A 20,133-nucleotide genomic window follows, 5' to 3' on the forward strand; every position below is an offset into this window, starting at 1 on the left:
TGTCGACACCGAACTCTCGGTGTCGATGCTTCTCTTTAGCACTCTCTCGGTCCCGAAGAGGCTGCGTGCCGGTGTCTCGACCGGAGTCGGACGATCTCGACACTGAATGGGCCTTTTTCGGTGCCGATTGTTGGTCACCGTGAATTTGGGTTGAGCCATGGCCGGTTGGCAGTGGCGTCCCCTGGGCCTTTTTGCCTTTTTTAATTTCTGATCTCGACGTCTTACTCACTGTTTTTGGATGGTCGAGTTCGTCGGAGTCTGAATCCTGGATGGAAAAGGATTCCTCCTGTTCCTCTTCTGTCTCGAACTGTGGATGCTCTTTTGGCGTGGACGCCATCTGCAGTCTTCTCGCTCGACGGTCGCGCAGAGTTTTTCGGGACCGGAACGCCCGACAGGCCTCACAGGATTCTTCGCTGTGCTCGGGTGACAGGCACAGGTTACAGACCGAGTGTTGGTCCGTATAAGGATATTTGTTGTGGCATTCAGGGCAGAATCGAAACGGGGTCCGTTCCATCGGCGTTGTTCTCCACGCGGTCGGGCCGACTAGGCCCCGACGGTGTGCCGAAATCTACCCCGAAGGGCACCGAAGCGCTTTGATGTTCAATGCGTTGTCGTATGTGTTTATCTCGAACCGGATCGCAACGATACCGTCGAAAATCTTCCGTTTTCAGCTATCTTTCCGTTCCGAAACTCGGAGCGACAGGAACACGTCCGAACCCGATGGCGGAAAGAAAACAATCGAAGATGGAGTCGACGCCCATGCGCAATGAGCACAGAAGGAGGAGCCACTCGGTCCAGTGACTCGAAAACACTTCTTCGAAGAAAAACAACTTGTAACACTCCGACCCAACACCAGATGGCGAGCTAATGCAGACCATGTGTATCTACAGCGACAGATGCCATCGAACCACCTATTTCCAAAAGTAGAGGATACACCCCTCTCCCACAGGAATCCTTTGTTATACCTTCCCCTATCTGAGATGGTCAAGCAGCAGGAGGGCAGAATCTTGTCTGAGGGCTTATAGTAGCGTGGGCTGCTCGCAGACCCTTGAAATCTGATAGGCGCAATACTGAGGGGTCCTCTAAAAAGCCCCCAGAGTGCATTGAATCATGCCACCAATACTGGTATCAGTATTGGGTTATGATTCCAGCATGTTTGATACCAAGCATGCCTAGGTTTGGAGTTACCAGTATGTAGCTGGACCATAGGTATTGACCTATGGCCAGTACATAGCTGAAATGGCTTTCAACAATTACGAATTCCAGGGAATTGGACCTGGACTTCACAGGGGCACCTCTGCTCCTGCAGGGGTGCCCACACACACAGGGACCTGCATCTTGCCCTTTTGGCTGTAAGGGCCTACCATAGGGGTGACTTACATTGATGTGGTGTAGTGGCCAGCAGTGGAAGGGTGCATGCACCTTTTCACAAAGGCTGCAAATAGCAGGCCTGTAAACACAATTTGCATTGGCTCCCTTGGGTGGCATAAAACATGCTGCAGCCCATGGAGGACCCCTGGTGTACCAATGCCCTACCATATACTAAAGACTTACAGAAGTACACCATTATGCCAATTGTGGGATGTAAAGAGTACCAAGAGAACCACATTTAGAGGAGAGAGCACAATCACTGGGGTCCTGGTTAGCAGGATGCCAGTGAAAACAGTCTTAGCACACTGATAACAGGCAAAAGGTAGGGGTAACCATGCCAGAAAGAGGGACTTTCCTACACCCACGACATAGTTATGGGCAGAGCAGGGGCCCCACTATGGACCCCAGAAATTACTTTCCATCTGCTTTTTCATGGCTGGGATCCCGCCATGAAAAGGCTGGTAGGAAGTGGAGTTGTGATCGGCAAGGCGGTGCTGCTTTAAGTACTGCTGTAGCTGAGCACGACTACGACTACTGTCACCCCATCAGTAACTATGCTCCTGACGGTCACAGCGGTCCCCTAGCATGCGGCGGTCTGATCATCACCGCAAGTCTGGCAGTGATGAGACTGACAGACTCGTAATTAGGCCCATAGACTCAAATTTTGTGAATAGCCATAAGCAAAAAATTTACTCAAAATGTAAGTTACTCAAAAGTGTAAGTTACCTCTATGAATCAGACCCAGTATGAGCACGGCAGTGGGCTATTGCTCCAGTTCATCAAGATGAACAACCTTTTTTACCGCTTCTGTCAAACTGTATGTTGACAAGTTGCTGATGCTAGGAGAGATCTTTCCGTGGATAAAACTTCAAAAGGAGGACCGATGAGTTTTGTCTGGCACAGGCTCGCAAGGTCTTTGAATCGCATGCACTCAAATACGGCAGCTATTTATATGAAAGGAAAGGGAGCAACCAGACATAAAATTATTAAAAATCAGCACAGCATCAGTGTTTATGGACAGGATTCAAAGAGTGGCAGGAATCAGTTATTAAACATAAACATAAAATGCATCTGAAACAATTGTTTCCAGACAAATCTTTCATGACCTTAGATACTGTGGCCATACTAAAGTATAAATGGACACTAACAGCATAATCCTTTCAAAAATTGTTTCAATTAATTGAAAAAAGGACATAAATACAAGATCTGAAAATGTGCTCCAGCTGTATTTTTTTTAACAAAAAAACAAACAAATGGCTTCTTTGCCACGCACGAATGTGCCAAGATGAGAGGTTTGCGGAGACAACAAGCAAGTAGCACTACAGACTCAGCCCTGCTATATGAAAGTCTAATGGAAACCAACACAGATTACAGTTTATATACATACTTCTGAAAAGTAAATACTGGATTTTAAACTTTCTCAAGATTGTAGGTAGTGTTTTAATGTATATTTTTGTTGTTGTTTATTTCAGCACCTGGAAATTCAGCTTTCGACATGTCATGTCTCAGCACAATCAGAAATAAAGGAGTGAAGTGCCATCTTCATTTACGCGTTACACAAACAACATACACAAGTAGGTTAACATAAAGAGTAAAAATATATTCAGATACCTACAATCTTCCAATTTGTGGCCTAAACAAAGACATTCATTTGTACAAATGGAATCAACCATTCTAACAAAACATGAACACAGTTGTGACATAAAATTATTGGTAGCAAAACACCCTGCATTTATACAATACAAACAAGATGAAATAGACAAAGCAATTGATTAAACAAAGACTAAACATAAAAATGTAGGATATTTGGTGTGGTCACAATCCTTTTTATTCAAATTTCTTTTTTAAAGAAGTGTACAGCTAGCATCCATAATAATATTGATGACAAGATTTCTGAGCAAGTATTCAGGTTTTGCCAGTATCGTTTGAAATGCTCTGGTCATTTAATTTGTAAGAGATATTTTACAAAGGTGTGGAAGTGGCTGTCAAATCCTCCATGTTTAATTCTGTTTTATTTGAATGATATATATATGGGTGTGTGTGTGTGTGTTTGTGCGTGTGTGTGTGTGTGTGTGTATATATATATATACATATATATATATCATGGCTAACCATTTCACATACCTTCACAGAATACAAAACAATAAAAAATAGCTCAAATAAAATTATTGCTGGCATGACAATGCTAAAACCCTGATTGAAATAACTAAAGTTCAAAACCTTTTAATATACAGTTCCAAACCAAGTGTGATTGGAAGAAGGGAAAAATTGTAACTATAAAAATCAGTAGTTGTCCAATGCAAAAAAGGTTAAAAAAAAAGGAAATCTCAAATGGACATAAAATCCATATAAAATACTGCTGTATGTTTATGCATAAATATTTTGTGAAAGGTGATAATAAAGTTTGTTCAGGTTTATGGGCTTGCACGGTTATGTTAAAGATGTGTTTACACAATATACACATTTCATTACTTACAAAGAGAAACAATATATATTCAGAAATGTGGGACACAGTAGAGTTAGTAGCACCATGAAAAAGGATTTTCTTTCCAAAACTGCAGTCTTGTTATTCTAAACATACTTAGTGCGTTCCTTCTCTTGGTTGATCAAAAAAGTGCCATTTTGCCATTTGGAGGAAAAATTAATTTTCCGATTTGCGCGTAAGTTTTCCATTACCAAGAGATTCATCTTTTTTCAGTCCTTTTGTCAAAATGCAGCAGACAAATCCTCAATATGGCACTTTGGTGAGGTACATCTGAATCTGTATGCTTCACAACAAGTTCATAGCTTTCCTTTTATTCTTTTTCATTTTAGCACCATTGTCGCAGTGGTGGACGATCGATCCTAAGATTTTTTTCCTCCAATTTGTTCAAAAATATTCCTTAAGATGTTACGTCCTCTTCATACAAACTTGACATCGACTAACACGTGTTCGCAGATCCCCTGCTTTTAGCGTTTCTGACTGAGGTTTGCTGGTGGATAAAAGATAAGAAACAGTTACACCTGGATAACTTTTTAATTATGCCCAATGGTATTTTGAGTATGTAAGAGCCATCTCTCTACTTATGTGGCTTAGGTATTCAATAAATGCATTTGATGGTTCTCAACATGTATTTTTTTCTTTCTTAAAACTTAAAATAACTCTAAACAAGATTTAGACTTCAGTTTACAATTAGTAATGGACAAGTTACCTTCGGTAATGCCTTATCTGGCAGAGACAATACCTAGTTGCAGATTCCTTACCTTAGAATTTCCCCAGGCGTCCATCTATAGCCAGAGATTTTTCTCAAGCAGTACCCTTGCGCACCATTAGGTGGCGTTGGTCTGCTCTATGTCTGTTGTCAGCACCGTCCACACAGGATATAGGTGCCACCCCGGCGCGCTGACGCAAGTTTCTTTTCACGACTTTCCACGCCAGAAGCACAAAGCCATGAAGAACACTGACCACTGGTGTGTCAAAACGAGGGCCCTGAAAGGAGTCCCTTGCCCTAGATATCAGTTTGCAGAGCAGGGAAGATGGGTGGGTTGGTAAGGAATCTGCAACTAGATATTGTCTCTACCACACAAGGCTTACCAAAGGTAAGTAACTTGTCCATCTGATAGAGACATCTAGCTGCAGATTCCTTACCTTAGAATAGATACCCAAGCAATATCCCCAGAGGAGGTCTGTGAAATAAGATCATACTAGAAAGTACTGCAGGACAGAATAGGCAAAGTGCCCATCCCTATGGACCTAACTGTCCAGGCAGTAGTGTTTAGTAAACATGTGCAGAGATACCCATGTAGCCGCCTGAAAGATGTCCAGGACTGGAGCTCTGCATGCTAATGCAGTAATCACAGCTGTCACTCTGGTACAATGAGCACTCAACCCATCAGGGGGTTGCTTCTTAACCAGTGCATAGCACATTTTAATGCAGAGTACGACAAATTTGAAGATGGCTTCCATCTGCACTGCCCAACTTTCCTTCGGATCCACTTAACAATCAAAGAGTTGATCATCCACCCAGAACTCTTTAGTACGATCAAGGTAGAACGCCAATGCTCATTTTGGTTCCAGGCGGTGGAGTCTCTCCTCTTCCTTATAAGGATGTGCGGGTTGTAAAAAGTAGGCAAGATGATGGACTGGCCTACATGGAAGGGCATAACTACTTTTGGGAAAAAGGAAGTCCTAATGCGATGTTGTCAAGGTAAATGGAAATGTAGGGTGACTTAGATGGCAATGCCTGCAGCTCACTCTCCCTGCAGGCAGATGTGATGGCTACAAGGAAGGCTGTTTTCAAAGTGAGATGCCTGAGAGGACAATTGTGGAGAGGCTCGAAGGGAGCGCAAATCAGCATTGTCAAAACTAAATTCAAATCCCACTGGAGCATAATGAATGGAGATGGAGAAAACATATGAATAAGGCCTTTAGGCAACCTATTTACAATAGGAGACAGCTGATCAGGAAACCACAAAAAAGCAGAAATGGAACCTTTAAGAGCACCCATAGCAGAGCCTTGCTGGGCCAGAGAAAGGATAAACAATACGACATCAAAAAGAAGGGCAGACAGGGGGTAAACAGACTTGTCTGCACACCATACTATAAATTTCTTCCAACGACAGGCGTATATCTTTGATGCCTCGCTGGCAAGATTACGTTACAGACTTCGGACAGAAGGTCAAAAACTGTCAACTGTCACGACTCAATCTCCATGGAAGAAGGAGGAGACTGCACAGGTTCAGGTGAGGAACCCATCCATGCTCCTGTGACAGAAGATCCGCCCAAAGGGGCAGTCTGATAGAAGGATTGATGGCCATGCTCAATAGATTGGGATACCAGACTCTCTGTGCTCAGTCCAAAGCCACAAGGATTACTTTGGCCCGGTTATTTTGATCTTCTTGAGAACTCTGGGCAGAAGTGGTATCGGCAAAAAGGCGTACAGGAGCCCCGAGTTCCACTCAAGAGAAATGGCGTTACAGAGCGATTGCTGCCTTGGAAACTCCAACGTGCAAAACTCCTGACATTGTGTGTTCTCTGCGGAGGTAAACAGATCTAACCAAAGCTCTCCCCACTGATGAAAGAGACCTTGTGCCACCTCCAGATGGAGGCACCATTTGTGATCGACTAAGCATTGTTGGTTGAGTTTGTCCACTCTGACATTCAGAGAGACCACCAGATGTTAAACCCCCATGGAAATGCCCTGTTGTTCCAGCCACGTCCAGAGTTGCAGAGACTCCTGACAAATGGTCCATGACCCCTCTCCCTGCCCTGCTTATTGCAGTAACAACTATTCTGATCACATGGAGGTCCAACAAGGTGATGTGGAGTCCGGAATCCTCTGGAGACCAGATGCCTCTGATCTCCGACTCTTCCAGATGGCTAGCCCACTGTCACTACTGTGAGATTTGGCTGGGGAAGGGAGAAGGATCTGCCTCTAGCCCATTCGCAGTTTGTTAGCCACCACTGCAGATCACATGCAGTCCCCTCCGAGATAAGTTGACTGAGTGTATAGCTTCTACAATTGCCACACCTCTGGCACACAGTGAAGTCCCTTGTAAATGGTACTAGTGGTACCAAGGGTCCTGTGGCCAGACAAGGTCTCTAAGGGCTGCAGCATGTATTGTGCCACCCTAAGGGTCCCCTCACCAAATACATGCACACTGCCATTGCATATTGTGTGTGCTGGTGGGGCGAAAAAGGTAAAGTCAACATGGCACCCCTCTCTGGGTTCCCTGCCCACAAACCACGCCTGTGGCATAGGTAGGTCACCCCTCTAGCAGGCCTTCCAGCCCTAAGGCAGGTTGCACTATACCACAGGTGAGGGCATAGCTGCAGGAGCAATATGCCCCTACAGTGTCTACGTCCATTCTTAGACCCTGTAAGTGCAGTGTAGCCATATTGAGTACACAGGCTGGAAGTGTGTCATTATGAACTCCACAGCTCCATGATGGCTTCACTGAATGCTAGGAAGTTTGGTATCAAACATCTCAGCTCTACAAACCCACACTGATGCCAGTGTTGGATTTATTGTAACATGCACTCAGAAGGCATGTTAGAGATGCCCCCTGAAATTCACCCAACTCTCTAGTGTGTGGCTGACTGGTTTGTGCCAGACTGCCACCACCAGACATGTTTGTGACCCTATTAGTGAGGGTGTTTGTGCTCTCAGAGGTGAGGGACAAACCTTGCTGTGGGTGGAGGTGCTTCACACCTCCCCCTGCAAGAACAACAACATTTGGGGGTGAGCCTCAAAGGCTCCTGACTTTTGTTCTGCTGCCTCAGGACACTCCAGCTAGTGGAGATGTTCTCCCCTGCAGAGCAAGTCCCCCTTTTGGGGGCAGGACCGGTGGGAAAATTAGTAAGCACCAGGAAGAGTGTCCACCCCAGCTGGGATCACCCCTAGAGGGCCCAGAGCTGAGGTGAACCCCTCCTGGCAGAATTCTCCATCTTGTTTTGGAGGAAGATAGCCAATAGGGATAGGAATGTACCCCATCCCCAAAAGGAGTGGGCACAGGAAGGGTGTAGCCACCCTTAGGGTCAGTAGCCATTGGCCTAGGATAGGACGGAGGCTCTTTTCCTTTTTGGGAACCAGAAAGTAGCGGGAATAGCAACCACAACCTGCTTCTGGTGCAGAAACCCTCTCTAAGGCTCCCTTGGCCGAGACAGCTGTAACTTCCTCTCGGAGAAAGGCCAAGTGAACCTCCGTCATCAGGTAGTAGGCATGGATGGAGGGGTAGTCTCGAAGGGGAGGGAGTAGCTCTTTCAACCTATCTGCAAAATCCACTTGTCTGACATGATGGACTGCCAGTGGAGAAGGGGAAGGCGAACCCTGTCTCCGACTGGTGCCTGATGGGGGAGAGTCAGACTGGAAAGTTTTGGAGGCAGCTGCAGAGCAGGGAGCAGTGGACTGACCTCTCTGCTGGCTTCCTGATCCATGAGGACTTTGGATCCCACGTCCCTGGTCACTCAGAGGCTGGGCAGCATGCAAGGCAAGGTGGCTGGACGGGAACGGATATGGAGAGGTACCCCTTCCGCACCGACGAAAGTGGCAAAAAGCAGACTGAGGGAGGCAAGGGGCAGCCATGGGGCCAAGGACCTGGCTGTAGCATGAGAATCCTTGAAGCGTTCAAGCGTCAAGTCTGCTTTCTCGGAAGAGAAGGGTGCCATCAAAGGGCATGTCCAAAAGGTTGGATTGGACATCCCCCAAAAAGTCAGACATCCTCAACCAGGTGTGGTGCCTCAAAGCCACTGTTGATCCAACTGCTCTGCCCAGTGAGTCGGTCGTGTCTAGTCCACATCTGACCATGAACTCTGCTGCATCCCTCGCATCAGCAATAGCTTGGGGAAGTAAAGCCGGGCTTCCTTCAGAGCCTGTGGCAGCACTTGCAGAACCGTATCACACAGCGTGTGGTAATAATGGCCCAAAAGGCATACTGTGTTCATGGACCTCAATGCCAGGCTGGCAGAAGAAAACATCTACTTCCTAAGTGGATCCAACCTCTTGTATTCCATATCCAGGGGAGCGGAAGGAAACGCACCCTGGGAAGTGGAGACTTGGATAACAAAGCTCTCAAGGGTAGTGTTTTACATCAGAAAACCTGGGTTATCCGGTGCAGGGCCATGGCAACAGGCAATTGTCCTGTTCACAGGAGCCCCTGTGTTGGGTTTGGGCAAGGTACCCAGAAGGACATCTGTAAGGGTTTAAATGAGAGCAGGGGTTCCGAGGATGATGCCCCAGGCTGAAGCACCTCTGTCAGAAGGTTAGTCCTGGCTGCCACCGAAGGCAGCTCAAGGTCCAGGACCTCGGCTGCTCTCCCCACCCCCACTTAATAGGTTGATCCCTACTAGGGGGGAGTGCATGTCTGACCACTGGCTTCACCCACATCCATAAATCAGTCCATGGTGTCTTGGAGCTGGTATTCTAAAGGGTCCAGCGACCCCTCCCACTCCTCACCATAACCAAGCCTGTAAGAATAGGCTCAGGATCCGACATAGGGGGCAAGGCTCCTGTGTGTGCCGGAGTCAGCGTCATATGACGCCCATCTAGCTCCGTGTTGGAGTCAGCAATGAGGATAGGCCCATTGCCACCTGGGGGCATGGGAAGCGCCGGGGACCCAGGACCAGCGACGGGAACGGTCGAGGTGGTACGACCGATGCCAGTCTGGATCCAGAAATGGATCCTTGGATGCCCCTCTGAGCCGAGTTCGAAGACCAATGACAGGGACCACAGGGCTTGAAGCTGGTCTTCCTCTGGGACATCCCTCGACATAGCAGGAGTTAAAGAAATCAAAAAACTTTGACAAAAAGTAAGAAAAGACCAGTTAAACAATGAACGAGGGCTAGCTCTTACTTCGGATCAGCACTGGCTGGCGCAAAAAAAGAACTGACGTCAGCGTGCTGGGGTGGTGCCTAGATAGGACCTGCAATGCCATATTTGGCGCAGACGATGCCGACGATGGACATGGAGCTGATTGATGCCACCTAACGGCGTGCAGGGGTACTGCTTGAGAAAAATCTCAGGATCCAGACTGACACCTAGGGAAATTCTAAGGTAAGTAGTCTACAACTAGATGTCGCTATCAGATCACCTATGCACTGACCTCTAGGTGATTTTAGATGTAGTCTGAGGCGGATGGGTGGAGTCAACAACCCAGAATTTGCTCCTTTGTTTGTAATGTATTGTCTGGACCAAGCTGAATTTAGTATACTGATGTGTACTTTTTTGCCTCTGCACCCAGTAAAACCCTTATTGTTTAAAAAAAATAAAAGCAGCAATGCCATACAACAGACCAGAGAACCACAGAGTTTAAGAGAGAATGCAGAATGGGCTCTTATGCACAGCTAACATAAGGAAACCAGACAAAAAGGGTACATAGGAAAGAAATATGAAGACCAAAAGGACTAATATTGAAAGATAATCGGTTTACATGCAGAAAAGCAAGGAACAAATAAGAACAATGCAATGTTGAAGGTTAATGGATATGCACTTGGAGTCTGCTTGACTCCTGAAAGTGACCAAAATATAGCAAGTTAATAGGTAAATGCTGTAATTTGAAAATGTCACTTACCCAGTGTACATCTGTTCGTGGCATCAGTCGCTGAAGATTCACATGTTGTGCATAGCCCGCCATCTGGTGTTGGGTTGGAGTGTTACAAGTTGTTTTTCTTCGAAGAAGTCTTTTGAGTCACGGGACCGAGGGACTCCTCCTCTTTGTCTCCATTGCGCATGGGCGTCGACTCCATCTTCGATTGTTTTCCCCGCAGAGGGTGAGGTAGGAGTTGTTTGTTAGTAATAGTGCCCATGCAATGGAGTGAATAAGTATGTACCTAACTAAGATTTAATATATTTACAAATGTACAAAGTTGAAGCTAACTTCCAAACGGCTACAGGCTCCCGGGGAGGTGGGTGGGCACATGTGAATCTTCAGCGACTGATGCCACGAACAGATGTACACTGGGTAAGTGACATTTTCAGTTCGATGGCATCTGTCGCTGTAGATACACATGTTGTGCATAGACTAGTAAGCAGTTATCTCCCCAAAAGCGGTGGCTCAGCCAGTAGGAGTGGAAGAAGTCTGAAATAAGGTTCTTAGTACGGCTTGACCTACTGTGGCTTGTTGTGCTGATAGCACGTCTACACAGTAGTGCTTGGTAAATGTGTGAGGCGTAGACCATGTGGCTGCCTTACATATTTCGTGCATTGGAATATTCCCTAGGAAGGCCATGGTAGCGCCTTTCTTTCTGGTTGAGTGTGCCCTTGGTGTAATGGGCAGTTGTCTTTTTGCTTTAAGGTAGCAGATTTGGATGCACTTAACTATCCATCTGGCTATACCCTGTTTCGAGATTGGGTTTCCTGCGTGAGGTTTTTGAAATGCAATAAACAGTTGTTTAGTTTTCCTGATGTTTTTAGTTCTGTCGATGTAGTACATTAGTGCTCTTTTGACGTCTAATGTATGTAGTGCCCTTTCAGCTATGGAATCTGGCTGTGGGAAGAACACTGGTAGCTCTACCGTTTGATTTAGGTGGAACGGTGAAATAACCTTTGGCAAAAATTTAGGATTGGTCCTTAGGACTACTTTATTTTTGTGTAGTTGGATAAAAGGTTCTTGTATTGTAAACGCTTGAATTTCACTTACTCTTCTTAGAGATGTGATGGCGATGAGAAATGCAACTTTCCAGGTTAGGAATTGTATTTCGCAAGAGTGCATAGGTTCAAAGGGTGGACCCATGAGTCTGGTTAAGACGATGTTAAGGTTCCATGAAGGAACGGGTGGTGTCCTTGGTGGTATAATTCTTTTGAGGCCTTCCATAAATGCTTTAATGACAGGTATCCTAAATAGTGTAGTTGAATGGGTAATCTGCAGGTATGCAGATATTGCTGCTAGGTGTATCTTAATGGAAGAGAAGGCCAGGTTCGTTTTTTGTAAGTGTAGTAAGTAACCCACTACATCTTTTGGAGATGCGTGTAATGGTTGAATTTGATTATGATGGCAATAGCAAACAAATCTTTTCATTTGCTTGCATAGCAGTGTCTAGTGGATGGTCTTCTGGCTTGCTTTATGACTTCCATACATTCTTGTGTGAGGTTTAAGTGTCCGAATTCTAGGATTTCAGGAGCCAGATTGCTAGATTCAGCGATGCTGGGTTTGGATACCTGATCTGTTGGTTGTGTTGCGTTAACAGATCTGGCCAGTTGGGCAACTTGACGTGGGGTACTACTGATAGGTCTAGCAGTGTTGTGTACCATGGTTGCCTTGCCCACGTTGGTGCTATCAGTATGAGTTTGAGTTTGTTTTGACTCAACTTGTTTACTAGATATGGAAGGAGAGGGAGAGGGGGAAAAGCGTACGCAAATATCCCTGACCAGTTCATCCATAGGGCATTGCCTTGAGACTGCCTGTGTGGGTATCTGGATGCGAAGTTTTGGCATTTTGCGTTCTCCTTCATTGCAAATAAGTCTATTTGAGAGGTTCCCCAACGTTTGAAGTAAGTGTTTAGAATTTGGGGGTGAATTTCCCACTCGTGGACCTGTTGGTGATCTCGAGAGAGATTGTCTGCAAGTTGATTCTGGATCCCTGGAATAAACTGTGCTATTAGGCGAATGTGGTTGTGAATTGCCCATTGCCATATTTTTTGTGCCAGCAGGCACAGCTGTGTCGAGTGTGTCCCCCCCTGTTTGTTTAGATAATACATTGTTGTCATGTTGTCTGTTTTGACAAGAATGTATTTGTGAGTTATGAGTGGTTGAAATGCTTTTAATGCTTGGAAAACTGCTAGTAGTTCGAGGTGATTTATATGCAGCTTTCTTTGATGTACGTCCCATTGTCCTTGTATGCTGTGGTGATTGAGGTGTGCTCCCCACCCTGTCATGGAAGCATCTGTTGTTATCACGTATTGTGGCACTGGGTCTTGGAAAGGCCGCCCTTTGTTTAAATTTATGTTGTTCCACCATAGAAGCGAGAGGTATGTTAGGCGGTCTATCAACACCAGATCTAGAAGCTGACCCTGTGCTTGAGACCATTGTGATGCTAGGCACTGTTGTAAGGGCCGCATGTGCAACCTTGTGTGTGGGACAATGGCTATGCATGAGGACATCATGCCTAGTAGTTGTAATATCATCTTCGCTTGTATTTTTTGTGTTGGATACATGCGTTGTATAATCTTTTGGAAATTTTGAACCCTTTGTGGACTTGGAGTGGCTATTCCCTTTGTTGTATCTATTGTGGCACCTAGGTATTGTTGTACCTTGCACGGCAGAATGTGTGATTTTGCATAGTTGAAGGTGAAACCGAGTTTGTAGAGGGTTTGCATGACTTGATCTGTGTGGTGCGAGCACCTTGTCAGTGATTCGGTTTTGATTAGCCAGTCGTCTAGATACGGGAATACGTGTATTTGCTGCCTTCTGATGTGTGCAGCCACTACTGCTAGGCCCTTTTGAAGACTCTTGGTGCAGTTGTTAAACCGAAGGGCAATACTTTGAATTGGTAATGTATTCCCTTGAATACGAACCTTAGGTATTTCCTGTGCGACGGATGTATTGGTGTGTGGAAATACGCGTCTTTGAGATCTAAGGTTGTCATGTAGTCCTGTTGCTTTAGCAATGGTAACACTTCTTGTAGCGTGACCATGTGAAAGTGTTCTGATTTGATGTAGGTGTTTAGTGTTCTGAGGTCTAGGATTGGTCTCAGTGTTTTGTCCTTTTTTGGTATTAGGAAGTACAGGGAATAAACTCCTGTGTTTATTTGTGTCTTTGGTACTAGTTCTATTGCGTTCTTTTGCAATAATGCTTGAACTTCTATTTCCAGAAGGTCTGAATGTTGTTTTGATAAATTCTGTGCTTTTGGTGGTATGTTTGGAGGGATTTGCAGAAATTCTATGCAATAACCATGTTGGATAATTGCTAAGACCCAAGTGTCTGTAGTTATTTCCTCCCATGCTTGGTAATACTGACCTATTCTTCCCCCCCACTGGTGTTGTGTGGAGGGGATGAGTGACATGTGAGTCACTGTTTGGTTGTAGGGGTTTTGGGGCTTTGAAGTTTTCCCCTATTCCTAGGGAATTGTCCTCTGTATTGGCCCCGAAAGCCTCCCCTTTGGTACTGTCCCTGGTAGCTGGACGGTGTGGCCTCTGAGGTGCTGGCTTGTGTGGCTTGACGCCGAAACCCCCCTCTAAAGGATGTTTTGCGGAAGGTGCTGTAAGTGCCTCTGCTCTGCGGGGAGTAGAGTGCGCCCATGGCTTTAGCAGTGTCAGTGTCCTTTTTGAGTTTTTCAATCGCCGTGTCCACTTCTGGTCCGAACAGTTGTTTCTCATTGAATGGCATATTGAGCACTGCCTGCTGAATCTCTGGTTTAAAACCAGACGTTCGTAGCCATGCGTGCCTTCTGATAGTCACAGATGTGTTAGTTGTTCTTGCAGCTGTGTCCGCTGCATCCATAGAGGAGCGTATCTGATTATTAGATATGTTCTGTCCTTCCTCAACCACCTGTTTCGCCCTCTTTTGTAGCTCTTTGGGTAGATGCTCAATGAGGTGTTGCATCTCGTCCCAATGGGCTCTGTCATAGCGCGCAAGTAGTGCTTGAGAGTTAGCGATGCGCCACTGGTTTGCAGCTTGTACTGCGACTCTCTTTCCGGCTGCATCGAACTTGCGGCTCTCTTTATCTGGGGGCGGTGCATCCCCAAATGTGTGGGAGTTGGCTCTCTTGCGAGCTGCTCCTACTACGACGGAATCTGGTGGCAGCTGTGAGCTGATGAAAACAGGGTCTGTGGGAGGTGCTTTATATTTCTTTTCCACTCTTGGTGTTATTGCTCTACTCTTGACCGGCTCCTTGAAGATTTCCTTTGCGTGCCGAAGCATTCCTGGGAGCATAGGCAGGCTTTGGTAGGAGCTATGGGTGGAGGAGAGGGTGTTGAATAAGAAGTCATCCTCGACTGGTTCCGAGTGTAGGGACACATTGTGGAACTCTGCTGCTCTAGCCACCACTTGTGAGTATGCTGTGGTATCTTCCGGTGGTGAGGGCTTTGTAGGGTACACCTCTGGACTGTTGTCCGACACTGGGGCGTCGTATAAGTCCCAAGCGTCTTGGTCCTGATCACCTTGGCTCATGGTGGTGTGAGCCGGGGAATGTGATGGAGTTTGTGCCGGTGAAACGTTAGTTACAGGTGGAGGAGAGGGTGGCGGAGTTACCTTTTGAGAGGGTGGCGGAGTTACCTTTTGAGAGGGTGGCGGAGTTACCTTTTTCACCATTTTTGTTTGTGGTGCTTGGTCTGATTGAAACTCCAGTCTCCTTTTTCTCCTAATAGGGGGAAGGGTGCTTATTTTCCCTGTTCCTTCCTGTATAAAAATACGTTTCTGAGTGTGGTCCACCTCAGTGGATTGCAACTCTTCCTCAAATCTATGCTTTCGCATCTGAGAGGAGAGTGATTGCTCCTCTGAATAGGAACCGGTAGGTGGGTCGGTTGCGGGTTGTATTTGCACCGAAACCCTGTCTGTACTCTTTTTCGGCTCCGAAGTGACCTTCTTCTTTTTCGGAGTCGAACCCTCTCGGCGTCGATCTTCCTCAGTGCCGCTGTCTCTGCGTCGAGCAGTTTCGGCTCCGATCTCTCAGTGTCGATGTTTTTCAACAGCACTTTCTCGGTCCCAAGAAGGCTGTGTGCCGGTGTCTCGACCGGAGTCGGACGATCTCGGCACCATTTCGGCCTTTTTCGGTGCCGATGGTCGGACACCGAATTTATGGGTCGAGCCATGGCCTGGTGGCAGTGGCGTCCCCTGGGCCTTGTCACTTTTTTTGTGTGCTGGCTTCGACGTCTTACTCACAGTTCTTTGGTCGTCGAATTCTTCGGAGTCCGAATCATTGATCGAGAAGGTTTCTTCTTCCTCTTGTTCCTCGAACTCTCGGTGAGCTGTCGGCGTGGACGCCATCTGCAGTCTTCTGGCTCGACGGTCACGGAGTGTTTTTCGGGACCGGAACGCACGACAGGCCTCGCAAGTCTCTTCACTGTGCTCAGGCGACAGGCACAGGTTACAGACCAAATGTTGGTCTGTATACGGGTATTTGTTGTGGCATTTAGGACAGAAACGGAACGGGGTCCGTTCCATCAGCGTTGTTTTACACGTGGTCGGGCCGACCAGGCCCCGAAGGGGAATCAAAAACTACCCCGAAGGGTACCGGAGCTCTTCACTCTTCGATTCGGTGTTGATTCTAGCTAAGCCGACCCCGAACGCAACAATACCGACGTAATTTTTCCGATATTTAGCTAACTTTCCGTTCCGAAACCCGGAGCGAAAGGAACACGTCCGAACCCGATGGCGGAAAGAAAACAATCGAAGATGGAGTCGACGCCCATGCGCAATGGAGACAAAGAGGAGGAGTCCCTCGGTCCCGTGACTCGAAAGACTTCTTCGAAGAAAAACAACTTGTAACACTCCGACCCAACACCAGATGGCGGGCTATGCACAACATGTGTATCTACAGCGACAGATGCCATCGAACATTACATTAACATATTACCAAGCTTATTTTTTTATTTTCCCACCTTCTGTATAACTTTGCTCAAGCTATATTGCAAAATGGAGCACTGGAAAGTTTATTTCTCTTGTTTCTATCATGCTTCTGTACTGAAAGAAAACTAATTAAGCATTTCTTCACTATATAATAAGAAGCATATACTGATCTATCCAAGTTGGCATGAAAGTGGAATTGAAGAATTAGACTCTTAGGGATTGTGTTATATGGGTTAGACCAGGGTCCAAGGCAAGTGGGACACAAATGGAAATGCTGCCTCCAGTGGGAGAGGAAAAAGCAAATTCCTTTAGGGCTGGTCCTAACATTTTATTCATTTGTCTGGTGAATTTGGGAAGATTTCATGGTAACCAGCATGAATGTCTTCTGTGATGTCTGGCAGAGTGACATCGTGCCCTTGGCCAATGGAGTCAGTTGTAGTCTTCCTTGGCGTCTTCGACTCGCCTCCTGACTTCGCCTAGCAGGCCTACACATTAGAATAGGAAGGTCTGATCACAGTTAGAGGTGCATGGAGAAAAAGGCAGATAAAATGGCAAAGAGGTAGACATTAAAAGTAGCAGGCGGTGCACAGGCAACCATCTTCCAGCTCAATTATGAAAGGAAAGAGGTTAACTGGAGGAAAAGTGCTGATAGCTGGACAAACAAAACATGCACTTAATGGATAACATGTTCTTAAAGAAATATGTCAAGGTCTGACATGGAGACATAAGAGGATCTTGACATCTTCATGCTAGACTTTAAGAATTCTCAAAAACACTGTGTAGGAGGTTGGCTCTGTATGCACTATTTCAAAGTAAGGAATAGTATGCACAGAGTCCAAGGGTTCCCCTTAGAGGTAAGATAGTGGCAAAAAGAGATAATACTAATGCTCTATTTTGTGGTAGTGTGGTCGAGCAGTAGGCTTATCAAGGGAGTAGTGTTAAGCATTTGTTGTACATACACACAGGCAATAAATGAGGAACACACACTCAGAGACAAATCCAGCCAATAGGTTTTGTTATAGAAAAATATATTTTCTTAGTTTATTTTAAGAACCACAGGTTCAAATTCTACATGTAATATCTCATTTGAAAGGTATTGCAGGTAAGTACTTTAGGAACTTTGAATCATTACATTAGCATGTATAATTTTTACATAAAACACAATAAGCTGTTTTAAAAGTGGATACAGTGCAATTTTCACAGTTCCTGGGGAGGTAAGTTTTTGTTAGTTTTCACAGGTAAGTAAGTCACTTACAGGTTTCAGTTTTTGGTCCCAGGTAGCCCACCGTTGGGGGTTCAGAGCAACCCCAAAGTTATCACACCAGCAGCTCAGGGCCGGTCAGGTGCAAAGGTCAAAGAGGTGCCCAAAACACATAGGCTATAATGGAGAGAAGGGGGTGCCCCGGTTCCGGTCTGCCAGCAGGTAAGTACCCGCGTCTTCGGAGGGCAGACCAGGGGGGTTTTGTAGGGCACCGGGGGGGGGACACAAGTCCACACAGAAAGTACACCCTCAGCAGCGCGGGGGCGGCCGGGTGCAGGGTGCAAACAAGCGTTGGGTTTCCTTTAGTTTTCAATGGGAGACCAAGGGGTCTCTTCAGCGATGCAGGCAGGCAAGGGGGGGGGGCTCCTCGGGGTAGCCACCACCTGGGCAAGGGAGAGGGCCTCCTGGGGGTCACTCCTGCACAGAAGTTCCGTTTCTTTAGGGGCTGGGGGCTGCGGGTGCAGGGTCTTTTCCAGCCGTCGGGAAATGGAGTTCAGACAGTCGCGGTCAGGGGGAGCCTGGGGATTCCCTCTGCAGGCGTCGCTGTGGGGGCTCAGGGGGGACAACTTTGGTTACTCACAGTCGTAGAGTCGCCGGAGGGTCCTCCCTGAGTTGGTTGTTCTCCACCAGTCGAGTCGGGGTCGCCGGGTGCAGTGTTGCAAGTCTCACGCTTCTTGCGGGGAGTCGCAGGGGTCTTTAAATCTGCTACTTGAAACAAAGTTGCAGTTCTTTTGGAGCAGTGCCGCTGTCCTCGGGAGTTTCTTGGTCTCTTGGAAGTAGGGCAGTCCTCTGAGGATTCAGAGGTCGCTGGTCCTGGAGAAAGCGTCGCTGGAGCAGGGTTCTTTAGAAGGCAGGAGACGGGCCGGTAGAACTGGGGCCAAAGCAGTTGGTGTCTTCTTTCTTCTTCTGCAGGGGTTTTCAGCTCAGCAGTCTTCTTCTTCGGTAAGTTGCAGGAATCTAAATTCTTAGGTTCAGGGAAGCCCTTAAATACTAAATTTAAGGGCGTGTTTAGGTCTGGGGGGTTAGTAGCCAATGGCTACTAGTCCTGAGGGTGGGTACACCCTCTTTGTGCCTCCTCCCAAGGGGAGGGGGTCACATCCCTAATCCTATTGGGGAATCCTCCATCTGCAAGATGGAGGATTTCTAAAAGTTAGAGTCACTTCAGCTCAGGACACCTTAGGGGCTGTCCTGACTGGCCAGTGACTCCTCCTTGTTATTCTCATTATTTTCTCCGGCCTTGCCGCCAAAAGTGGGGGGCGTGGCCGGAGGGGGCGGGCAACTCCACTAGCTGGAGTGTCCTGCGGTGCTGGCACAAAGGGGTGAGCCTTTGAGGCTCACCGCCAGGTGTGACAGCTCCTGCCTGGGGGAGGTGTTAGCATCTCCACCCAGTGCAGGCTTTGTTACTGGCCTCAGAGTGACAAAGGCACTCTCCCCATGGGGCCAGCAACATGTCTCGGTTGTGGCAGGCTGCTGGAACCAGTCAGCCTACACTGAACAATTGGGTAAAATACAGAGGGCATCTCTAAGAGGCCCTCTGTGTGCATTTTTTAATAAATCCAACACTGGCATCAGTGTGGGTTTATTATTCTGAGAAGTTTGATACTAAACTTCCCAGTATTCAGTGTAGCCATTATGGAGCTGTGGAGTTCGTTTTTGACAGTCTCCCAGACCATATATTCTTATGGCTACCCTGCACTTACAATGTCTAAGGTTTTGCTTAGACACTGTAGGGCATAGTGCTCATGCACCTATGCCCTCACCTGTGGTATAGTGCACCCTGCCTTAGGGCTGTAAGGCCTGCTAGAGGGGTGACTTACCTATGCCACAGGCAGTGTGAGGTTGGCATGGCACCCTGAGGGGAGTGCCATGTCGACTTACTCGTTTTGTCCTCACCAGCACGCACAAGCTGGCAAGCAGTGTGTCTGTGCTGAGTGAGGGGTCCCTAGGGTGGCATAAGACATGCTGCAGCCCTTAGAGACCTTCCCTGGCATCAGGGCCCTTGGTAACAGGGGTACCAGTTACAAGGGACTTACCAGGGTGCCAGGGTTGTGCCAATTGTGGAAACAACTGTACATTTTAGGTGAAAGAACACTGGTGCTGGGGCCTGGTTAGCAGGGTCCCAGCACACTTCTCAGTCAAGTCAGCATCAGTATCAGGCAAAAAGTGGAGGGTAACTGCAACAGGGAGCCATTTCTTTACACAAGCCCCCCCCAGCCTACAGGCCAGGAGACTCAGCCAAAGCTGGGAGAGTCTTCCTAGTCTGTCAGGCGAGGAAGAGTAGAGGAAATAGGCTGGTTTGTTGCAGGGCCTACTCTGCCTTACATCCTCTTGTCCAGGTCATTCCCTCTGGGGAACTGACCCACTTCCACAGTGATAGGACCTAGTCTGAATTGCCTCTTGTCTGTACTTTTTATGTCTCCACCCATTCTCTCTATTTTGGAGTTAGAGGTATCCACCTCTGCTAATCTTATCTTAGCCAGGGTCACCCCTAGCTTACCCAAAGAGGTTACCCAGAGCTGG

At 47.0% G+C, this 20,133-nt stretch overlaps 1 protein-coding gene across 1 annotated transcript in view; it reads right to left on the reverse strand.

The window, feature by feature from the left end:
• Nucleotides 1–2,578: 2,578 nt before the first annotated feature.
• Nucleotides 2,579–20,133, reverse strand: part of COL4A5 (collagen type IV alpha 5 chain) — a 1,021,631-nt gene continuing 1,004,076 nt past the window's right edge. The window contains exon 51 of the mRNA XM_069211570.1: nt 2,579–4,343. Within this exon, the coding sequence (XP_069067671.1) occupies nt 4,262–4,343 (82 nt within the window). The 3' untranslated portion in view covers nt 2,579–4,261. The remainder of the gene's footprint in view (nt 4,344–20,133) is intronic.

This window comes from Pleurodeles waltl, chromosome 2_1, assembly GCF_031143425.1.
Source record: "Pleurodeles waltl isolate 20211129_DDA chromosome 2_1, aPleWal1.hap1.20221129, whole genome shotgun sequence".
In the NCBI taxonomy this organism is placed as follows: domain Eukaryota; kingdom Metazoa; phylum Chordata; class Amphibia; order Caudata; family Salamandridae; genus Pleurodeles; species Pleurodeles waltl.